The sequence below is a fragment of the Pelecanus crispus genome, chromosome 9 (assembly GCF_030463565.1).
Source record: "Pelecanus crispus isolate bPelCri1 chromosome 9, bPelCri1.pri, whole genome shotgun sequence".
Lineage (NCBI taxonomy): Eukaryota > Metazoa > Chordata > Aves > Pelecaniformes > Pelecanidae > Pelecanus > Pelecanus crispus.
Window position 1 is genome coordinate 20,915,028 of NC_134651.1, and position 24,549 is coordinate 20,939,576.

The 24,549-nt window shown below is 38.9% G+C and overlaps 1 protein-coding gene across 3 annotated transcripts in view; it reads left to right on the top strand.

The window, feature by feature from the left end:
- The first annotated feature begins 343 nt into the window (after window positions 1-343).
- Window positions 344-24,549, top strand: part of CUL3 (cullin 3) — a 57,795-nt gene continuing 33,589 nt past the window's right edge. Inside the window, exons 1-2 of one of the 3 annotated variants that reach the window (XM_075716223.1) lie at window positions 344-423; window positions 19,873-20,070. In XM_075716223.1, the coding sequence (XP_075572338.1) occupies window positions 358-423; window positions 19,873-20,070 (264 nt within the window). In that variant the 5' untranslated portion in view covers window positions 344-357. Of the gene's footprint in view, window positions 424-5,224; window positions 5,272-19,872; window positions 20,071-24,549 lie in introns of those variants that run through there. The other 2 variants (XM_075716224.1, XM_075716225.1) reach the window with 2 other exon arrangements.

Genomic DNA, 24,549 nt, shown 5'->3' on the forward strand with positions numbered 1-24,549 from the left:
TGGGAAGGGAGAGGAAGGGGGGGGGGGCGCGCTCGGCCCTGCGCACTGAGCGATGTTTGTCCGCCATCGCGGCGGAGGAGGAGGGTGAAGGAAGCGCCGCCGCCGGAGCGAGGGGCCTGCGCCGCCGCCTCGCCCCTCGCCGCCGCCTCCCCCGCCGCTCCCCCCCCCGCGCCGGCCCGGCCCGGCTCGGCCCGGCCCTCCCGCCCTCCGCGCAGCCCCGGGGGCCGCAGCCCGGAGTGAAGGTCGCCAGCGGCCTCCCCCGCCCGGCCCCCGGCCCCGCTCCCGGGGTCTGCCGCCCCGCCGCGCGTCCCCCGGCGCCCCTCCGGACGGGAGGCGCCGCCGCCGCCGGGCCCGAAGATGTCGAACCTGAGCAAGGGGACGGGCAGCCGGAAGGACACCAAGATGCGGATCCGCGCCTTCCCCGTGAGTACCGGGCCTGGGCCTAGGCCGGGCCGAGCGGCCGCGCCAGGCCCCGGCCTCCGCCTGCCCGCAGGCCCCGCGGCCTCGCCGCCCTGTCAGCCGCGCCGTGCGCCCGAGGCCGCGGGGCGGCGAGCCGGGCCGGCCCCGGGCAGAGGCGGGCTCGGGGGGGGCCGCGGGTGCGAGCGGTGCGGGGGGAGCTGTCAGCCGGCCGGCGGCCTGGGGCCCGGGGCCCCCGCCGTGCGAGCGGCGGGGCGTGGGGACGGGGATAGGCGGGAGCCGCATCTCGGGGGAGCGGTGCTACCTGCCGCACGGCGAGTGGGAGGTGGAGGAACTGGTCCCCGCGATTATCGTCTCCCCCGTCAGTCAAGCAAATCAATTATGAAAATCCACGCACGGCACTGGCGGGGGGGGGGGAGGACGGTTTCTTTGTTTTCAAGGAAAAGGGCTCAAAGAAGGAGTCGAAGGTTATACGCCTACATCAACAAAATTAGTTAACCCCGGAAGGGGGGCGGGTATTTATTTATGTCTTCTGGAGAGTTTCCTCTTGCTGAATTTATTTCACTCTCCGCTCCGTAAAAGAGGCTGTAAGTTCTACGATTATAAGATTTAGGCGGCGTAATGCCAGCTGTACAGAAGATGTTACTATAAACACCTAGGCACGGGTAACTTTCATGCGTGTTTCGTAGAGCCGTGAGCACGCCATCCCTTTGAGTTACAGAGGGGAATGAGCCAGATTATTAATTTATACTGCTATAAAGCTTGCTGTGTTTTGACAGTTGGTTCAATTAAAGCTTACAACAGAATAACAACTACAGCACTATTAATGGCGTTGAGGAATGAGAGAAATAAAAAAGCTTCAGTCTGCCGGAGGATTGCCAGGAAGTGTGTATATGTGTTTGCCGGCGTATACGTTAAAAAGACGACACTTAGTTGAGTCACTGGCTTTTAAGGTTTAGTGTTAACTTTTTGATGCTACGTCTGATCCCAGGAGGTAGTAGTGTAGAACTGATGTGCCTTTATAGAGAAACTGGACATACCTGTTTATTTTATTTCACTGGCAAGGAATATATCAATACGTTTGCTTCATCAAAACTCTCACTGATGAAATTAGAGAATTCTTTATATTCTCAGCAGCTGGTTTAATCATAGCAATGTGATTTATACTGTTTTAGTCTTTCCTCTACTTTTAATCGTTGACAGTTGCATCTAGTGGTAACAGTCAAAAGAAAAAAAATGGGCTATGAATTTTAGCTGAAGGTTTTTGATCTCCAAATTGCGTTTATTTCTGTAAACAGCCTTTTTCAAGAATGTCAATTTTGTCAGGACCTGTTGGATTATAGGAATAAAGAAAAAGACTTACTGCAACGTGGCCAGGGCTTTAGTAACGACTAGTAGGAAAACCTGTACAAAAATAAGCCATGACAACACCAGTATGTATGGTTTATGAGAAACTACACCACAAATACAGCAGTCTTAATTTGATAAACAGATTCATGTATTCTCACTGTGAATATGTAGATTTGGGTTAGCCAACAAAGGCAGACTTAACAATGGGATAAACTTTAGTTTGTGTTTTACTTTTTTGCACCTCTTTTGTAAATGAGCGTATGAAATTAGTTTGGGGCATGAAGAAGGCTCGCACAGGGCCCTGCTCTTATATAAAGTTAAACATTGTCATCAGGTTTTTTTCTTCCGAAACTGTTTTTGCTAGCATTGTCTTTCTTTTCGGTTGCTTAAAGAATGTCTAGGTTAAAAGTTTAAAAAAAAAAAAAAATCTTCCCCCTAAAATAATTCAATAAGTAAATAGGCATCAAAGCCTACAGATCTTAAATGTTTGGTGACATCTGTTGACTGCAATTTTTCGGGTGCTCCCTTCAATAGATTTTCTTTCCAACATAGATTTTCTTGTCAACAACGTTTTGTTGACAATCCTGTTAATAAAGCATTTATACAAAAGAAGCATGTACTTGGTTGAAAGATTTGGAGGGGTGTCTCTGTCATAATTGTAGAAGGCAATAGCTGTAGTTCATGTAAAAATCTTAATGTGAGTTTTGTGGAGGCTTAAGTGGTTGTATAGCTTTGGTCCTGCAAATAGTGCCAGTGATTGCAGTGGGATTATTCATGTCAATGAGGTTGCATTTGTGTGTGGGATCGAGCCTATATTTAGAAGGTGTACTATTTGTACTTCAGCAACTGATCTTCACTCTTTTATCTCAAATTTGGTGGTTCTGCTCTTCAGTTCTGAATTAAGAGTGCTTCCAGAGGTGACTTTGTAGACTGCTTCGATTTGTCTTCTTATTGATCATCTTTCCTCAGCAGGTCCACCTGTTTTAGATTAGTTTGTTTCTTGCATGGAGGTATCCATTTACTATTATATTAAACTAGAAGTAGTCAAATTGGAGAGGTAAGGTTCCTGGAAAACAGCCATGTTATGGTAACTCCCTCCATGTAGGTTCTGTCTCTTTAATATTTTCTATTTTTCATAATATTTTTGATATTTCTGTTAGTGTTCTATTTTACAGTAGCTAAAGGAAAGGAGAAATAGTAATTTGCAAAATACTACTACTCCAAAGTTTTCTTTTTCTACCTTACTAGAAATTAAGTAGAAATTGACCAAAACATTTGAAAACCACCAGTGTTGTACCTGGAGATCTTAATGGTTTGGAATTAGTTTTATTCTAGATTCCTTCTTTATTTGTTGCAATTGGTGGCAGATTATCTGTCATCCCAAGTGTCCGTTAATATTTGCTAGCTCCTGGTATGTGCTCTGAATGTGCTTTTTCTTACCTCAAGGGCAATGACTTTGAGTAAGGGACGTACTGTTTTGCTGGAGTGGGTTGTAGAGTAATCAAAAGTAGTTAAGGAAAATAGTTTTCTGTACATTTAACCAATTTTTCTGTTCACAATAGAAAAAAATGCATTTCTTTTCCTAATTTAAAAACTAACTTATTAAAAAGAAGTTTCTTGTGTTCTCTTGTTGGGCTTGACTTAAAGGCAGTGATAATCTTTGCATGAGAAGTAGTTCAGATGAGGATGCATTCTTTTTTGAGACTTCAAACTTGGGTGTTTTTTTAAATCCAGAAAGAATAATAGAAATAAATTTTTATGAAAGTTTACTGTATATTCAGTGGAGCAAACTGATGAGGTTAAGTTTGTGCAGTTAAGTAACCTTATGTACCACTGTAGCTGACTTCCATTGTGCTACTTTCAATAACCACTTATAGTACTTTTAACACCTTCATAACATATAGCTGTTCTATATTTGTATAAGGTCTATCCAGATGGCATTCAGAGTAGCATTAGAGTTAAAGTGAGAGATAGAATAGTGTAAGAGGGCTTTTGAGTGAGCATAGGTTCTTTTTTCTTAGGCAGTCTTTAAACTTTCTTGTTTCAAATTCATATGCACTGCAAAATAGGAATATGTTGTGTTTGGACACTAAAAATAACAAAATTTCTGAAATGTCAGGTAATTGTCAGTGATGTAAGTTGGATATGGTTTGTAAGTTTTTTTTTTTGATTACTTGGAAGAATGCAGTAGTATTTTTGCTGAATACACATTATGCGCATTATGAGAAAATACAGGTTTGATACTCCTACAAAACATGAATCAATTGCACCTGTTTTGCAGAAGTGTTGGGGCTTGTTTTCTTCCCTTCCCTGGTGCAGCTTGAAGTACTCTCAGGGTCTCAAAGTGGCTCTTGCTGCTTAAATCTCAGTGAGCCTGTTACTGCTGGCTAAAGGAATACTCTAAAAGCTTTCAAACAAGCTTGCAGCAAATCTAATTTTGAGATGATTTAGTTGATCTGTGAAAAGTGGTGCCAAAGAATGCTAGATTTGCACTTAAAACTTTTGGAGAGATGTGATGTTTAAAATGGATATCTAGCATGTATAAATTATGTTTGCTGCAAGTGTATTTGAGCTGTTTTACTGTGACTGTTTAGCTAGTGGAAAATAGTAGCCTTAGATGTATTTTGATGGAAAGGTTGTACAAAGTAAAAAATGCACATTTCTTACAGAAATAAACAGTATGTGAGAATTTGGAAAGCATGTTGGGAATTCATTTTCAAAATTTATACAAGTAACGTTAAGCTGTGTTGAATGAACTTTTTTGCAAGAACGCATCCTTCTCTCAATGAAGTATGTCAGCTGTCACCATAAAATTGGTTGGACAGATCTTGTGAAAACCAGCATGACCCGATGTAGGTTATTGGGCTTGATCTTTATAGTTGCGGGGTGGTGGGGGGTGTGTGTGGTTAGAGTGCTTTTAATCATTTCTTGCAGAGCTATCTTTCCTCTCTAGAGCAAGGCTACAAAACAGTGTTTTGCCAGTTCTCAGAACTGTTCTGGTAGATCAGTATTGTATGGTTACATTATGAATTCTGGAAAGCATTTAGAGAGATCCTACACATGTACTTGTGATAGAATGAGTCTTTCAAGTCTCTGTGTGTGTATATACATATATATATGTGTGTGTGTGTATATATATATATAAAAAAGCTTCACTGATTCCTTTTATTTGAAATACTTGTGCCCAAAAAAATTCTCATTTCATCCAGTCTTGTGCAAAAAGGCAGACAGCCTTTTGTTTTCTTTCAGCCCCATTTATCAATTGATGTTACTTCTTCCTCAAAGGAAGTTCTGTAAACTTAGAAGTAAATGGCTTCAACTCTTCCATGAGAAGGTATTAAGGCTCATATTTTCATTGCCACTGCTCCTTTCTCCTCAGATCTAACAGGCATTTGTTTTAGGCTTTGTGTAGGCAGAAGACTATTTTTTTTTCCTCAGGGAATGCTGACTGCTTCTGTGGTTTATTTTGAATCTTGGGGAACTGATGATGCAAGTTGACATGAGGTTTGTTAAATTTATACTTCAACCTATAATGTGTAGATCTATCAATTCAAGAAGCTGATGTAAATTTTGTGTCTGTCTTGAGCATCTTACAGCAGATAGACCATAAAAATATGTTGAACTGTGGTTAAATTTTTAAGTGTTCAGATTACGTAAGCAATACGTGTATTTCTGCTTTGGCTTATAACCCTTAGAGCATGCATGCTATATCAGTGAGAGAATGGAGAGATGAAGGATGGGATGAGGATAGAATTGGAGGATGGTTTACTGCAGGCTTTTTCAGCTCTGATTAAAATAATGTAAACCCACTGAGTGCTGCAAGACCACCTAGTTAATGTTTTACATGGTTGGCTTTGTGAATCGTTATTGCTTTGTATTCTCAAACATATTTATAAGAGCATGTTAGCTATTAACCCATATAGTGTATACAGTAGTAATAAATTAATGTTCACAACTAAAATTTTAGTAGGTTTAAAACCTAAAAATAAAACGGACCATAAATCTAAAACTCTATCTTATTCAAGGGAGAAAGGTGGTGTTTTGGTGTAAATTACAGAAAAATACAGAAATGCTTGCTGTTTACTGCACAGTTAATCTTAATGAAGGCCTTGCAGTTCTCACAGATTTTTTTTTTTTTAAACGAAATGCTATGAGCAGACTGAATGCCCTAATACTACTACATTTAGAATTTTTAAGAGATGATAATACTAATTCCAGGGTAGACTTTGAGTAGTTGTAGGTGTTTTTTTGTTTGTTTGTTTTTAACACAACGTACATCTTATCTTTTAGTTGTGGTCTAACCTACTTTCATTAGAATTACTGAGTTCTGTAGATGTTCAGTGTTCTGTTGCATATTTTCTTGGTTTTCCTTGTTAGTTGGGTCTTAAGTTCTGAGCAATCATCATTCCAGTTGGTCTGAGTTTTGAGTAAGTGCCTCTGCATGGTATTGGAAAGAGTACTGCTGTTTATGGATCTTGCCTGCATTTGAAATTTGCTTGATTTTTTGTGCAAGAGTATAAAGTAACACCACTAGCATTCTGTTAAGATTTTTATACTGGCTAATTCAATCTGAGTTTTTTCAAGTGGCTTGGTAGGTTTCTCCACCCCCTCATTCTTGTGTTGTATAGTAGTGTGTTATTAAACAGGATTACTATTTTTCCCTGGTAGTGGTAGGTAAAAGGGCTTTATGAGAGTTGCTATAAAACTGACCAAGAGTTTTTGGCATTCTCTGTGAAGAGTTATAATAACAGTAAGTAACATAAAACCAGAAGTTTTTTGTAGAAAAATTATTACAATTTTTCAAAATGTTTCTTCTTTTAGTCTCTTCTGGGCGAGTGTACACACATAAGTGGCAACATTTCTCAGAATTTCAAATACATCTTCTGAAGTCTTTGGCTTTGATCTGTAGGACAGGTAGTCTTAGTGCAGGTGCTTTTAAATTTTCATCACCACAACTAATCTGCAGTATCTGATAATCTCTCTGTATGTGGTGAAAATGTTTTGTGATACACCGGGACAGATTTTCTTAAGATAGTTCGATTGAGTCCATTCATAAAATGCACAGTGATTCTGTTACAGTCCAAAATAGGTTCTTGACCTTGTGTGTATGATCACTGGATGTTATCTTTGGTTTCTGGTAGCTATAGGAGCGGAAAAACAACTCTTGAGAAGAAGTGAGCTCATATTTCTCATTCTGAGCCAGTTTTTGTGGAAACAAGGAGTAGGAAATACTGTAGTCGAAAACTATAGCATGGCCCAGCATACTTTTTATCATATGATTATGTTATTTTTCTGAAGTGCAGTTAAAGCCAGTAGAATTTGTAAATTACTAATGGTTCTTTTGGGAAGGTACAAGTACTGGTATATCAGCAGAAGTAGATACTGTTAGATGGCTTAACAAAAGGAGTTCCATATCGACATTTTTAACATACGCATTTTAGGGAAGGAAAAAAGTGCGTTTAATACCCGAGTACAGCAAGGAGGACAAAACTGTAATGAACACTTACATTTGGATGGTTCTTGCTGTGGAGTTGCCTAGATTCTTTAATTAGTTGTGCATAAAATTAGTGTTTGAGGGCTGTTTGAGTCTTGCTTGTAGTTTAAATAACATATAATAGTATGCAAAATGTACACAGATAACATTTCTTGGACTACATGTAGTATGAGTACAGGCTGTCTGTGTCTGTTTCTTACATTTTGTATGTGAAGAATCTTTATTGAAATAAATATTTTCTTTTTATTTTCACTACTTTCACAACTTTTGTTTTTAAAGTGTTGGTAGCATTAGACCTATTTTTTTATATTATGTATGTGGATATAATTTCCACATGTAGTTCTGGATTTGTTTTTCTGTTGCACTCATTTCAGTGTTAGTCTTGCTCTTCCAGGCACTGCTGATTTGTGCATCTGATCATGGTGTATGCACTATATGGTGCAAAAATCCCCCAGAGAAAGGTTATTCATTCACAGCATGCAGCGGTATTGATTATCTGTAAATGTGTAAGTGATTTATTAAGTGTATCTTCCTTCTGCTCCCTGAAGTAAGCTGAGAAAAAAAAAATATCCTCTGTTGGCCTCTGTCTACCATAAAATTTTATCTTTTATTTACTGTAAAAGCTCAGGAATCATTACGGAGGAGGAGTTGTCATCAAGGTCCAAAAGCCTCTAAAGGCCCTTCTGCCCCCCCTGCCCCCCCCCACATTCTTCCTTCATCCCCCTCAAATCGCTCATTGTGTTCCTTGTTTTGAAATGGCTTCAGGAAATGTCTCTACAATCTGTATAAATTGGTGTGTATTTCACAGATTTCCTCTTTAAATAGTGTTGATTTTTGAACAATTGTAAAATATTGAACTACTTGTAGGTTAATTGAAAAAACCCAGAAATATTTCATGTGCAATTTGCATTGAAGTTGTGTGGGCAAGGAATGGGCCATTTGTGGTTCAGGGAAGCTTTCTGAATCCAGGTCATTGAGGCTGGGAAGTTAATGAACTAATGGATTTTTTCACTTGGAGGGTTCATACCCCTGAGGAGACTCAGTGCCTTCCACAGAAGGTACGGATGTGCAGAACAGCGTTATTCTTTCCCCTGGCAGTTCTTAACTGGGACTGAGGCACGCAGCATCTCAGTTATGCTTTAAAGTCGTTATAATGGTAATATTGTACAAATTATCAATATAAAAGATTTGCCAAAAAACCCCATGAATTTGCCTCTAATTAAAGTAATGCTATTTATTTCTACTTTGTAGTGTTGCGATGGTGGTCTTAAAACTAATAGAAGTATGATCACATACTGAATCAAAGTTTTAAACAGTTCTGACTTAGGTTAAAAAAAAAAAATTGTGTTGGTTTAGAGTTAGGAGTGATATGAGTAGCAGGCTGGGGTTAATAGTGCTACTTCTGCAGACCGTGACCCATCATCCATTATGGCAGTTTCAAGACAACCTACTGCATGTTACCTGGAATGTTGCAGTCTCACACCTGGGTTTTAAAAGGAGATTAAGAGAGTCAGGGACCTAACTCCCATTGAAATTTGAGAGTTCCAGCAACTTTTAATCTTTGCTAGTAAATCTTGTTAGATCATAGGTAAACAAACAATTTTCCTTTCTGCTCTTAAGTCCTTAGTAAATTGTAAGTAATTCTAGTGGAAGAGGAACAAGCCACCTTCCTTCTACTGCAGCTTAAGAGCCTGCACATGGCCAGCTATCCCAAGTAAGCCGTGTTGAGCAAACTTGCAGTCGAACTTACTTTGTGATAGTTTGCTCATAGTCACATAGTCCTTGGATTTTGAAAAGCATGTCTTTGGCTGTTCTAAGATTTTATTGCAGCAGAATGCTAAATGACTGGAATGAAATTTTTAGGATCTGGCCCTGGTGCGTAAATGGGGAAAGGCATGCCCAGTGGTTTATAAAATTTTGTGCCACTGCTTCTACTGTCTGTCATTTCACCTTTGACAAGAGCCTGTTTGACAGCTACGGACACACAGCTGAGCTCCTGAAGCGCAGGACTACCTGTCTCTCCCTGCGCCTTCCAGACCTCCAGGATCCTGCTGACAGATGAGAGGGATGATTCACTCCCAGAAATTCAGCTCTTCTTCATTCCATTTCTGCTATTCTAATTAGGTTCAAATATTTTCTTTTCATACCAATTTTGTTTAGGATAGAAACCTTAAAGCTATTGTATTTCTTTCAGGAACATATTTCCTGCTGTTAGACAAGCCTTTCAGAATTTTTTTTCCGTAACTTTAATTTGAGGAAACTTGTCTTAGGATTGCTACTTCTGAAGTGAGTCAAGAGGACTCTGAACTTCTCATTAGTCTTCAAAATACTGATAGTCATTTTTATTCTTTTGGGCAGAAGAGAGGAAGTAGGCACATTTTTGGTGTCAAAGCTTTGTATTTATTCCTCTGTTTCATTCAGAATGGATTTTTTTTGAGTTAAGCAATCCTGACCTGATTATTCTTTTTTGCCACAGGTCTTATTTGCACCTTAAGTAAACGAGACAACTACTGAAATAAGCCAAAAACTTACCTCATGTCTGAAAATGCTTCTGTTACCTTGCAAAGTTAAACATGAACGATCAGGCTTCAGCTCTAACAGTTTCCAAATTAGTAAGAGAAGTTTCAGAAGTGTAGACAGTTCTTCCTTATGGTTGTTAGATTGAAGTGTTCTTAGGAAATAAGTAGTTTCATTATAGGTGTTTTATAATCCTCCTCCATTTTCAGGCACTATAGTAATGAGGGCTGTAGAAATGTCATTGAATGTTTTTTAAAAGAACCTTTGTTAATAATACAGGCAGTGTCGCTATTTTGGCTGTATAAGCGCTTCCATTCTATAGCAGTGACAACTATCTTTTGAACTAGAACTTCCTATATTTAGCCTCGTACCAATTCAGTTCTTCTGGAAGCTTGAACAAAACCAGTTAATTGTTATCTTTTAAATGAAACTTTTTTTAAAACAAGTTTCATAACCTGATGGCAGGTGGGCAGAAGCTTGCATCGTGGCAGGGGGAGGTTTACTCATTTACAGATAATGCCTTTTGGTATTTGAAAAGGCATTTATATTTGTCTGCAGATGCTGGGGGGAGTGGGGGTGGGAAGGTAATGTAAAGACTTGGATTTCTGTATTTTTAATTAAATATTATTCTGCTATCCTCTTTGGGCAAAGCATGTAATTCTAGGATAAAGTCCCTAGTGTAATTAGTAGCATCTTTGGAAGTTTATGTTGAAAAGAAGTTAATTTTGGTCTGCTTTCTTTGGTTTTTCCCAGTATCCAACCCTGCTGGAGGACAACATGCTTCAGTCCTTGCTGACTAAAGCACATGCGTATTTCAAGGGGTTTGGGTCTTGTGGAAAATAGATAGTAAGACAGATGAGTGTATAAGAGGCAAAATTAAGCTTTGTATAAGTGATCTTAGATACAGTATTTACTGACTTTGATTATCCTATGTTGTTACTTAACTTAGTTTTTATACAGAACCTTAAAGACTGGTCTGTGTGAATCCGTATATACCAATAAGTGAATGAAAAATGAGGCTGGTGAGCTATCATTCATTTTTCATTGCCCCACTCAGACAAGTAATATTCTGCTTTTATCTGTATTAATGAGAGTTCTGTTTTTATCTGTATTAATGAAAGTGACTGTTTGAAGGTGCATTTCGTAAGTTGAGCATCATAAATTGCAAATTGAACCAATAAGTTGATTTTTAGACAGTATAACACAGTTTGTGGACTACCCTTAATGGCCCTGCAGGAGAAGAAAAAGATGGGTAAGTCTTGTCCACGTACTTCAACGTGTTGTGCAGGAGTCTGCATCTCTAATAGAAAAATGAAAAAATTCACAAATCGTGGAGTCTCAGTGGTATTAGAGAGTAGTGAATACACATGGACCTTGTTTTAAATGAAATAGGTTCTGTTACATACTACACTTCTGCTATTTACTGCTGACTAAATATGTTGTCTTTTACAGGTGGAGTATGCTGTGAAACTGTTTTATGAAAGGCTGTTGACCTTAGTCTTTGTGTATGCGGTGCATTCTTATAGTTCCTCATTACTAGTTACAAACATTTAGTATGAGTTAGTGTTGGGAAAGTGTGCGAAGGTCTGTAAATGGAAAGATGTCTATGTTCACGGAATCAGCACCGAATTTTCTGTTTCAGTTTATATTTAGTTGTCTGCCTCTCCAGATTGTCTCCATTGTTTTTACATTTTTTTTTTTTAAGAAGTGAAACACAAAGTTGTAGATTATCTTTTGCCTTGTGGTTATTCAGTAACTGATGGCTGCTCAAATTTGTATAGTTCATAATCACAGTTAGATGAAATAGGTGTTTGGGAGGAGTTGTTTTTTCTCATTTTTTGCCCTTTTCTCCAGGATATTATGTTCCACAGATTTGCAAGACTGAAGTTGAGGAGGGCATTTGGGAAAAATGAAGAAATTGTATTAAATAAAAGCTGAAATCTAGAATAACTGAGGTATGTTGACAGTTCAGGATTAGTCTCATTCTTCTGAATCGGTTCCTGAAATATGAAAGAGAAATGAGTCTCTGATCTTTCTTTAAATTTGTTCAGTCTCCTAAACATGTCAAAACTGTTGCTGCAGTATGACATTTTCTATTAGAGACTTGTTTTAAACTTTTCATATAGAGTGTTAAATGCTGTAGTGTGGTGAAGCTCCTGTCAGGTCTATCTGTAAGGCAGACAAATCTTACGTTTTGAGAGGAGGAGCAAATCTTTTTTTCCTGGGCTTTAGGTTTACTAGAAAATGAGGTTCTTGGAGGATATTAGTTTGCTGTAAAACTTAGGAAAACTAACCAAAGAAATGCCTTCCTCTTCAAGCCCCCTACCCAAAGCAGCACTTATTTTGTGATGAGACCAGTAGTGCTCTGAGACAATACCTTGGAGGTAGACCAAATCTGTCAATCACTACGCAGGAGGTACAACTCCATCTTTGAAGGAGCAAACAATTTTTAATCTACTTGCCTCTTTTGCTCCATGCTGGCAGAATAGCTTTTCATTGCAGCAGAACCCATTTAAGCAAAGTGGAGAAGGAAAGAATTTTGCCTAAAATCCTGCAGCTCTTGAGTGTTTCAATTGGCAAAGAGGATTCCCTTTTTTGACTTAATTGCGCCTTCTGCTTGCTTCTGCTGAGTAAAGCCTGACAGAGCTGGGAAGGAGGGGTGGATATTGCGATTCCTGCATTTCTGCTACTGACTGAGTATTGTCATGGAGCCCTGCCTATTCTACAGAGGCTCAAGCCTTTTTTGGGGTCAGGCTAGAGTTGATTTTTCTCTTGGCCTTTATGGGATTGCTCTCAGCACTGGTTACTCAGCTCATCTTCTGAGCCTGGAATGGAGCACGGTGCAGGCCGTGAATATTCCTTGCAGGAGGAATCTGGAGAAATTTAGTGTAGTGGTTGCCCACCCAAACAAGGTTAAGACTGAAATGTGAAGGAATGAGTGAAGAACAAAACACAGATATTAAAAAATGGTGTCAATATTTAATGTTGTAAATGATAACTGGCAGATGTCATAAGCAAACTATAGGCATAGATTCCCCACCACCACACACACCCTCTGAGGGAGTATAATAGTGTAGTAGGCATTTCCTGACACTCCTAGGAGATGTGGATAATACTGGATCGTCATCTCCAGTTGTTGTTATAGGTCACCTAGGAGCAAAAGCCTAGTTATTAGGACCAGTTTTGGTAGCACATTGCTATGACTTCCCTGTGACTCTTTCAGCAGATGGCCAAAGTGGAGTAGCAGCCCAGATGCAGAACAGCAGTAGGTCTGGGTGCCTCTTACTTTCTTCATGCTCCTTCTCTTAGCTTCCAGTCATGTTTTTTGGTGTGTCACAGTCAACCTAGTCAGATAACACTATTGAGGAATTTTCTGCCTGGTGTTTTTGGTTGTTTGGAGATCAGTTGTTTTTATTTGTGAGTGTGTGTTACAGAGTTGTTTGCTTCTTGACATACTGACATCTCTTAGGCAATTAGGTGTAGCCATTATATCCTCTTCCAGATATGCTCATCACTACACAGTGATGAAAACTTTCATTTTCAGATGTGTGAATATTGAGCTCACCATTTGTTATTAATAGGAGTACATTTTATCTGCTCTGTAGCTGAAGAATAAGTAGTTCCATATCTTAATATCACATTTTTCAGAGATGTTCTTGGAGCAAACACTAGACAATATATCTCTGTTGTTGTAAATTCTTGTCCTTTAAATTAACAATATTGGAAGGGTTTATAAAAATTCAGTACTGATTAGGTTCTGAGGCAGGAAATGTGCTGCTCTTGCCCCTTTCTGGGTAACCTCAGCCAAGCTTCATCCAGAATGAAGGATCCAGGCTAAGGATGCTGAATTACTGTGTAACAGGCTATTTAATACTATCTTGATGAATGCCCTGTCTTGAAATGGAATTGAAGACTGTTAGTTTTGACAGCCTCCCTTGCCTCCTGGACTGTGGTGGACCAGGACCCCTGCGGTGGCAGTTTTAGATGACAGTAGTCAGTCCCTGCTCATTTTGTCTGCTGGGGGTGAGAAATGGGGGAGTGAGAACAGGCTGCAATTACTAGGTGCAAATGTTTACTCCCAGAGCTGCTTGCTGACTTTGTCAGTGTCCACTCACTTCCTTCAAGGTAGAGAGCATAAACACTTGCATTCTGTGATGTCAGTCGGTTCTCTCTCCAGTGCTCTGGGGTATTAGACCTAAAGGATGTGATGGAAAGCAATGAGGCAGGTGATGGTTGCCTTTTTTGAAAACTTTGAGAAACACTGCTGTGCAGTAATCATTTCCAAATTGATCTGTTTCACCCAGTAGTGTGTAGAATCATGGTAAACACTCTGCAGCTCTTTTGTAGAAAAATCGAGTAGTAATGTTTGCGACTCTTTTAAAGTAAAATGTCCTGCAAGTGCGTTTGCAGTCCGTTAAAACTTCTGAGAATTAGTAGTGGCCTGTTTGGTCTGAGATCTTTGTGAGAACTTTATAGAATTTGTCTAGAAACTTCTTCTGCAAGAAGGATGAGAAGCTGTGTCTAGTCACTAGTCTTGTAAGTACTAGTTCATGTGCGTCCTGTTTCTGCTGGTTGGTACACCTCTGTGGATACTCCTACCAAGATTCTGTAGGACATGTACTACCTCTTCCTCTCTTCTTTCTTAACCACCTCTTGGTTAAGGAGACTAAATAGCTACTTCCAGTAAAAGTAAGCTGGTGTAAACCATCAAGAATTCAGCCGGTTCTTAACAGTTTACTCCTGTAACTGCCTTTCCTTAAAATTCACAGCACTTTGAGTGTGGTTATGTAAGTAAGAGGAGCAAATTCTGTAGTGGTAAGGGCAAAATGACCAGCTGACAAGAATACAAAATGAAGTTGCTTTCAGAGGGAACAGTGTTGTAAAAGCTAAATTGTATAGAATGGAAATTACACCCCAAAGCATTTATTTCTATGCAAAGTAGTCTGGATTTCCAGCAGTAGATCTGTTTGTTCTGCATGAATCTGGGAGTTTTGGTATTGTTCTTTGACTGCAGTTGGTATAAGCTAGGGAACAAATGCCTGGTTCCAGTGGTGACCGCAAGCATTTTGTTGCTCACCTTTGTTATCCTGCGATGCATTTCAGTTGGAAGACCGGTACTGGCAGTTTTAATAGGTCACGCTTACTCAGGGAGCCCTGGTTTTCTGGCTTCCTTGCTGTATAGCTGTAATATGTATCGGTAAAATCACAGAATGGTTGAGCTTGGAAGGCACCTCTGGAGGTCATCTTGTCCAATCTCCCTGCTCAAAGCAGGGTCATCTAGAGCCAGTTGCTCAGGACCATATCCAGATGGCTTTTGAGTATCTCCACGGGTGGAGACTCCACGACCTCTCTCGGCAACCTGTGCCAGTGCTTGGTCACCCTTGCAGTGAAAAAAGTTTTCCTGATGTTCAGAGGGAATCTCCTGTGTTACAGTTTGTGCCCATTGTCCCTGGTCCCGTCACTGGGCACCACTGAAGAGAGCCTGGCTCCCTCTTCTGTACACACTCCCTTCACGTATTTATATACATTGATTTGATCTCCCCAAGGCTTCTCTAAGCTAAACAGATCTGACTCTCTCAGCCTTTCTTCATATGAGAGGTGCTCCAGTCAGTTATCTTAGTGGCCCTTCACTGGACTCTCCGGTATGTCCATGTCTCTCGTACTGGGGAGCCCAGAGCTGGACACAGTACTCCACATGTGTCTCACCAGTGCTGAGTAGAGCCCTCAACCTGTTGGCAACACTCCTCCAAATGCAGCCCAGGATGCTGTTAACCTTCTTTGCTTCAAGGGCCCATTGGCTCGTTGTCGACTTGTTGTCCACCGAGACCCCTGGGTTCTTTCCTGCCATGCTGCTTTCCAGCCACTTGGCCCCAGCATGTGCTAATGCATGGGGTTGTTCCTCCCCAGGGACAGGATGTTGCACTTCCCTTTGAACTACGTGACTAGGAGGGAGATGATAATATTTTGTATGAAGTTATATGTTGATACCAAAACTACTGGAGTTTAGCTGTTTGCCCCTTTTGATTCAAGGAATGTTGATAAAGTTGTTCAAAAGAGGTTGTGTCTGTAGTGTTAGCTTCTAGGAGGGAGACACTGAGAAGTGTATTCAGGACTGTTACTAGCTCTACCTGCTGGTGTTGTGCTCTTTGGGTGATAATGGCGATAGATCGCTGACGGTGATTGTTTATTTGGTCTTGGAGATTTTAACAGAATAGACTAACATTGTTAAAGAAGGGGCTTGCATGTATCTGATCCTGCACTGTGGCAGTACTGTGGAATAAATGACCTTTTAAGTCCTTTGCAGACTTTTTTTTTTTGTAAAACGATTGCACTTTCATGTACACTGATATTTTAGTCTAATTTCCTCAAGATGTACTTCTGCTACGCTTTGAGTTCAGATGTTTGTGTTCAAGTTGCATCTTTGAATCATTAGCATTTGGGCAGCGGTTTGTGGAAGTTTTCCAACTAGTGGCTTCTTATAAACAGCTATCTCTCCTGCCAATAACAGATTTTATCTCTCTCCCATTCCCCAAGAAAGGTAATGTTCAGATAAACTGGAGTAGATGAACACATTTCCTCTCTTTGGACACTGGCTTCTTACTATCATGGTGAATCTGGGTGTAAACAGTACTGAACTTACTGGGATTTTGCTTCTGAAAGCTTTTCTGAAACTGGGTGGTTTTTTTCCAAAGCACCAGCAGAAGCAGTAATCCAGCTTCTGCTTAAATCTGCAAGAATAGAAGGTGCAAGCAAGACAACTGTATTACAACTGTGGAGTTCACTTTTAAAATATAACCATTAGAAGAAATCTGGGAATGAGCATGGAAAAACGTTTGGGCTCTGATCCTGTGCTCATATTTGTGGAAGTGGATCACTTACGGGCTTTGTTGTTGATAGGGATCTAGAAAGTTGCATAAATCTTCACTGTTGAGTCAGACTGGGGGATTAGGATCGGAGTTCTCTAATACTGTTTTTTAGAGATGCTTTTGTACAGAATTCTGAAAGATGCCAAAATGTTCTAGTAGCATCACAAACTTATTTATTGATTAGTTTTTTGGTCTTTTTTAAAATCTGCGTACAAGCCTGGATTAAGGAAGGGGGATGAAAAGACATGAACCTGTGAGTTAAATAATCCAAGGGTAGACTTAGTCATTGCAATTCTTACATAACTTTGAGGATAACGATACAGGAAGACCTCTTCTGTTCAAAAGCTAAACAACTTTTCAGCAGTGGAGAGGAAATAATAAATTTTTGCTAAAGCTTTACTGCAGTGACTTACTGTCCGATAGAGTGGAGTTATTTAAAGTAGTAGGAGTCTTTTCTTTGTTAGAAAACACTGCTGCAAAGAAGCTAGCTACACTAGATCTTTTTAGGAAGATGATGCTCTTCTAACTTGATATCCTAGAACTTCAGCAAACCTGTTCCCACAAAACCTCACAGATATGAATCTAAAGTAAGTCAGTAGCAGAATAGGAATCTGCACTGAGAAGCAGAGTCCGTCATGCTTAATCTTAAAAGGTAATAAGATAAGTTTATAATACTACTTCAAATATTTCTGAATATTTATCTCATGGAGATGTGTACTCCTTAAAATTACCTCTTATGGATCTTTCTTCTGCTTCCAGAGCAGCTCGTGGTCTGTCAGTTGTTAAGTGGAGGAAAACTCTATGTTCACCTTTGTATTCAGTGAGTTTGGAGCAAATAATTTTACAATCATTCCTTTATTTTTTTTAGCATTTGGATTAAAAGTAGATGAATTAAACAGTTCACTTTTAGCTTTTTCTTGGAACAGACCCAAATTATTAGATGTACTGCTTATCTGTAACATACAGGAGTGTTTACCAGCTGACCAACCCAGAAACAGAAATGCGGTAATACCTTGTCAAACTAGCGGCCGGTAATTTGCCTGTTTTATACAGATCATACTTGTTTTTTTTAAATACAGTGAGCAATTAAATTGCAGTTGAGATAAAAAGGTTGTCATGTTGGCTGGGAGATTTTTGATTGGCAAGGGAAGAAAATGTCATTGGGAAGTGTTAGTTTGAGTCTATGCTTTGTTTGAAAACAAAACCTCATTTTTTTTTAAAGGAAAACTGAAAAGCTTTTACTTGGATTGATGTCTGCAATTTTAGATGGTTGCCTTCATTATCAGTACTTGTAAAATTGCTTGTTCAGGAAGGCTTTAGAAAATAATTTCCCTGAGGAGGCACCAATGTAGCGAATGCAAATTAAAAGGAACTGACCTTTCAATATTATACATAGCAGAATAAGCAAAAAGTGGGGGGGGTGGGGACGACTTTCCACCATTTCTCTGTTATTTTGAGGTTTTGGAAGATAGGGAGCTAAGAATTTTTGAATGTTTGTGATTTTTTTTTTTTTCTTTTTTCTTTTCACTTTAGACATACAGTGACATATCTCTTAAGTTTTAGGTACATACAGATTAGTAGGCTAGTGGATCTGGATGAGGAGAATGGAAAAAGTAGCAATAGGATTATTTTTTGTCATGAAAATCTTTGTATTTAACCAAAATTATAAAAGACATGGAAGATGGAGGTGTATGTGTCTTGTTTTGATTTTTGTTCAGCAGCCCATTCCCTCCCAAGGCAGTGAATGGCTTTCCTTATTATCAGCTGTACTTTTATAATGCCTAGACACTTGATATTTTGAAATTGCATATTAAAATGTACTTTTAATGAAAAAAGTTCTGCTAATCATTGTGTTTGATTACAAATGCGGCAAATCTAGTCTTCCGTGTCTTTCCTATATTCATTATAGTGAGGGAGAAGAGAGGTAGACCAGGACTGGTCGTGATTTTCCTCTATAATGTCATACCATTATTCTTTACTCTTTTACTACTTTCAGCTCTTATTTTCAAGGTTGCTTTGAGAGTACTGATAGACTCTGGGATATTTTCTTTCTCCACAGTAATTCTGGGAATAGTGGCTCTTTTCCTCTCTTCCACCTTTTTCTTTAGATGTAAAATGCTAGATTAGTTCCTTTTTGTATAAACTAAACCAAACTTAAAGTTAAGCATTGCATTTTAAATTTGGTTCAATTAAACAGTGTGTTTTTTTCATTTGGGTGATGGAACGTGGCTAAATCACAAACTTTAAACAATACTGACATCTGATATTTTGTTGCTGCACTTATTTGCCATCCCAGATACTGCTTTGTCTGTAAAGCATTGTATTTTGAAACACCTTTGCATTGGTAAAGCGCAAGTGTAAACTGATTCACACTAAGCACTAGATAGTAGAGGACAAAAGTTAGTTTGCTGTTACATTGAGACTATTCCTTATAAGAGTTTCTCTCTTTCTCTGAATTATTCTTCATTGCTGTAGTTTTTATTTGGTGTATTTACTGAAGTATATAGTGTCTGAATAACAGATCAAGTGGATGCAGATTCTGCTTAGTGCTTGATGCATATCCTGTAGCAAGTTACTTAACCATATTTGTGCAATGGAAATAAGTTCAATACAGATGTTAATTTTGGACATTTGTGGGGTTTTTTCAACAACACCTGTAAGTATTTAAGTTGTAGACACTTAATTCTTTGGCCATTAGTACTGTCCTGTAAATAAAGAATACCTAGTTAGCTCGAGCAGATGACTAAGTAAGTTTGCTAACTCTGGCAGGTGTTATTATCTTTTATTGTACAAGTTGATTTGCGGTCTGGTTAAGCACATCAGTGTTGCAGTACAATTTATGGGGTGCCAAGTAGCATGTTAGCATGGGAGGAAAGTTAACTATTGTTGTTAACACTGTGGAGGGAGAGTAGGGAAGAGACTCGTGTCCATGATTACCTGCCTTCCTACCTGCACAGGCTCTGGAGTTGGGTTCTGTGGATTTGCAGCTCTGAAGGAGAAAAGCATTAAACTTTTACAAATTATAGTTTTCATAACTATTTCATTAAATCCCTACTAGTTTCTTAAATACTGTTTTTCTTTTGATAAAGTTTGAGAAACCTTGTGATAATGGGATCAACAAAATGTGGCAGAAGCAATTACTGCTTCTGGAGTTACAACTTCTAAAGATAACTTTCTGTAGTGATCTTTCTTGATTCTAAACAATAATGTATTGTTTTATTTTTACAGATGACTATGGATGAGAAATATGTGAACAGCATTTGGGATCTTCTAAAAAATGCGATCCAAGAGATCCAGCGTAAGAACAATAGTGGTCTCAGTTTTGAGGAGCTGTATAGGAATGCATATACAATGGTGTTGCATAAACATGGCGAAAAACTCTACACTGGACTAAGAGAAGTGGTCACTGAGCATCTAATAAACAAGGTATGTCCTTTTATGAATTAATATCGAAGTGTCTTATGTGAAAGAATTCTGAATAGTTATTTAAATGACAACAAATCTAACTTTATTATGTTGTCTTGTGTTGAAATTGTATTGCTACCCTCAAAAATGGTAGCTTAGAGCTAACATCAGGCTTAAATGACTTAATATTCCAGATACTGTTTGTTCTAAGTTACTGATGGAGGGCAGACCTTAGGAAGTATTTGAAAGCGTGTAACAGGAAACAACTTTACCTGAAGCTTAACTGTTGAGAGTGGGGAATTTTTTAAAAAAGGTTTGTAGCCTTTTGGTGGTGTTTTGTGACTTTCTTGGAACAAATTTTCGTTTGCTTTCCAGTCATTTTTTTCACCTGTGGAACAAAATAAATACCAGTGTAAGAACCTGTTCGTTATGGGCTAATGAACTAATTCACAAGTTAAGGAAAGAGTTGTGCTAGGATTACGCTATTTAAAGAGGCGGTAGGCAATGTACAAAAACATCAGCTCAGCAACAACAAAAGTCCTGAGTAGTCTGCATTTTATCATTTCAGCCGTTTCAAAACCATGTAATTCAGTCAAAATGACATGCAGAAACTCCTTGTTTCTGAAGATACATCATCTGAGAAAAGGGCTCTTCACATCTCATGTTAAAAGCATGGAACCACCTCTTCAGTCTTTGTGAGAAAAGTTTAGGGTTGATTAATCAAGTATGTCATTGAAAAAAAGTTAAAACTCACTTTTTATAAGTCTAGATAACATATAGTAGTAATAGGATCCTAAGTCTAGGGAAGATGCCTTCCTTACTCCTTGCAGTAACGTCCATAGCTGCCTATCTTTGAAGAGACACACGTGTCTGCATTGATCCCAAATACTGGCTGTGGGTCCAGACGGAGTATCAGAATTTTTTCCTGTTGTTACAACATTTGAAAAGGAAAGTCATGCACCATGTGTCTTGGATGATTACTTCTGGCTGAATTACAGAGAGTGGATGAGAGGTTTATGTCTAAATAATGCATAATGCTTGGGGAGCTTTTTGCGCATTCTCTGCCACAGCAGTAATTCCAGTTAGAAGTGTGTTACTTCTTTTCTAGAATCTTAGTTTTCAAAGGTGTGGTCCAGACAAGTATAGTCTAAACCTGCTTTGAATATGGGGCTTTTTTACTGTTTGCACGAGAGGAAACATCCTGTATGAAGTGGCTAAACAATTTAGGGCTCCATTCTATAATTGTAGCACATCTGTGACTCTCAAACACTTCTGTTTTCATAATCTGTGCATTCATAATCTGTACTGTTCATATAAAACGTGGCAAATAGCTGAGCCTTTTTGTGCCTTGTTCTTGTATATGCCTATGTGTTTACAGGCTATACTTAATAAGCATCATGACACTAAACTTTTATTCTTCCTAGGCTTTAGTTTATCCTGGTTTAATTTGAGAAAAGCTGTTTATCTCTGTTCCTAGCTATTCTGCATATTAAAAATATCCATATGCAAAATCAATTATTCTGAAGGGCTGATTGTGGCAAACTGGCAAAAGAGCAGAAGATCCTGTGAGTTTGTACTGTCACTGCACTGGCTGGGAGGGTTGCACAGATACCAGTGTAGAGAAATGCCTTTCTGACACTTAATGCTATTGTAACTGATGCTTAAAAAAAAAAAAAAATCTTCTCCAATGATCTAGTATTCTGATCTTTAACATGATTAATCAAATTATATCTGTGTGTATGGGTAACATAACTACTGTGTTTTAGTAGTTAAATGCTGTAAAGTTCAAAAGGCTAAATTATTCAGATGTCTGATCGTGCTGTCCTATAAATTAAATAATTCCACAGAAAGGCAAAAAAAGAACATGTGACATCTGTCAAAAAGTTCTGAACAATAAAAAAAAGTTCTGCAGGCTCGAAGTTACTCCTTGTCCTCTTTGGTGGTTGGCTTAAGGACATTATGTTGAGGCAGTTATAGATGGAAGCATGGAAAAAATAGTGCATTAGTTATTAAGAATAGGATCAGTTCTGTAATGGCATCTTATGATTGTGCCATTAGTACTTGTTGTACGATAGATAAAAAGAAGTTTTTGTTTAACCTCACACTTTATGTAACAGAAATTTTAGAGGAATCTTGTATTTTCAGTGTCTCTTTCCAAGAGCAGTTCTCTGTTTAAGTAGCTAATCAACAATAAATGCTCTCATCACAAGTCTTTGTAAACTTCTATTCAGAGAGTCAATGGTGGATGCTAGAGTTTAGAAGAAGGGGATTTTGCCAACTGAAATGTTGTTCATGAAATCTGTTAACTTTTATCAAAATGTAAATGTGCATAAATAAATAGATTTAGTAAAGGAACTACTCTCAGCTCAGGGAGTGCTTCTGAGGAGCCAAACCCAAACTTTGAATTGCTAGAATCCTTGAAACAGAATTGCCATTTGCTCTCCACATCTGCTGGTTGTCTTTCTACAAAAAAGTTACATTCCTGTAGTATTCCAGTCATGCTGGTTAATTAGAATGGATGAAGAGACTAGGTCGAGGCACTGTGTATGTTCAGAGGTTTTCAAGCTTGGAAAGAGAAAGTTTTTATTTTTGGTGTGGCATAGTTAAGAGCTATATTTATGCTTTATGCTTATTTAATTGCTAGATGAAAGTTGTGCATGCTCAGCATTTTGATTAGAAAGAAACCAAACACTTTAAAGAAGAAAATTATTTAACTTCTCAACAAGAAAACATAATACCTTGTACTGTCTTTACAGCCTGTTTAATTGTAAATAAAATGATAGGTGCAAATATGATCAATACCAGATACAAGCACACAAGCAAGTTACTGTAAAGTATGCTTGGTTTTGAACTTGCAGACCCTAATGGCTTGTAGTTACAGTCACCAGGTTCTGCCTGCTTGATGAAAGCAGTAGTAAGCCAGGTAGCTTACTCTACATCATTGACAGGAGTCAGCTGTCTTTGAATTACCTTGTTTTTACTACAGGGTAACTTTTTTTTCTTTCAGCAAAAGGATAGCAGCTGCAGGGGTGAACAGACATTTCTGGTAAAGTCATAGTTAATTTGTTAACTTAGTTGGAACTCTAAGATTTTAGACTGCTATCTTTTGGACTACTTGGACTTTTGTAGAAGATGAAGAAACTCTGTAATAAAAGTTCTGAGACCTTGAGGCCTCAGTTCAGAAAGTGCCATTCTATACTGCTGCTCACCGCAGAAGTTCTGGCTGTCCTTACAGTAGTGGAAATTACATAATTGAACTATTCGTGCTGCTGTGTCAGGCCGGGCACTGCAAGAAAGAAAATACTAGGCCATAAGTCTGCTTTGTGTACACTTAATAGAGAGTTATTTAAAGGTATTGAAAGCTTATGCCAACAAACTTCTTGAGAGATTGGCGGTGGAGGGTGCTATATTTCCTTAAGAGCTATATCCAGTATAAAATACAGTTGAGCCTGAAGTTATATACAGGGTTTAATCCTTGCAAATATAAGAAGACCTTACGTAGATTATGAAGCTGCTAATTTATTTTTGAGACTGTATATGGACAGTCCTATTTAAGCTGGATATGCCTGCCAATTTACTGCATAACTGCAAAGATTGTCATAGAAATCACTACAAGCTCAGTTACTTGAAAGTAACACTCTGCTGATAAAAATCTTTGAGATCGAAATTTTCTTAAGGCTTTGGAAGAGCAGCAGCAGCTGTGTCTCTGAAGGGCTTCCCTCTCTATAGGAGAGAGTGGATATCCAGGTTTTTTTACAAGTCATTTATTCCACCAAAGTGCTTTGACTCTGCATCTTTGCATGGCTAAGATGTTTTGTGCTTTATAGTAGTTTTCCTGTAATATTGTTGTATTCATGGCCCATACAAGGGAGGTGTTCAATGTTTATTAACTAGACAGCTGTTGCAAGCAATAATCTGGTTGGCTTTTGTAGCAAGTAAAAGAACAGCTTCCCAAACCTGTCTGCAGCTTAAAATAAACCTAGGAGAATGTTATTGAGAAGCTTCACAGAGAGACTCTTCGAGTAGTTTTGTTGTACAGCACCTATTCCTGGATTTAGAACACACTTCCAGAAAGCCACATGGCATAGTGTGTGGAGCAGAGGTGGCACAGATGTCTGCTTGGAAGCAAGTCGTCAAGGGCAAGCACCCCCTTTTGCTGTCAGTTGGTGTGTGATTTGGCACTGGCTGGTCTAGTAGGATTATTGTGATGGCTCTGTGTAATTATAAAGGCACGCTGCCTCTGTGTTGTTAAAAAGAAAAAAAAAAAAATCTTTGATCCTTGAAGAGTTCTGTGATGGCCTCGTGCACACGGGTGAAAGTGATCAATCCCTACCCCTGTTATCTGTGATTGTAAACTAATCATGCTTTTAGTTTTGCTTTGGGAAACTAGTGTGGGTGATCTACCCAGTAATGTTGCCAGTGTTTTTTCATATTGACTAAAGATGTGAAAGCAACCATGTCATGTTTGTTTCTCTTGTTCTGGGAGATTCTGCGTACTCT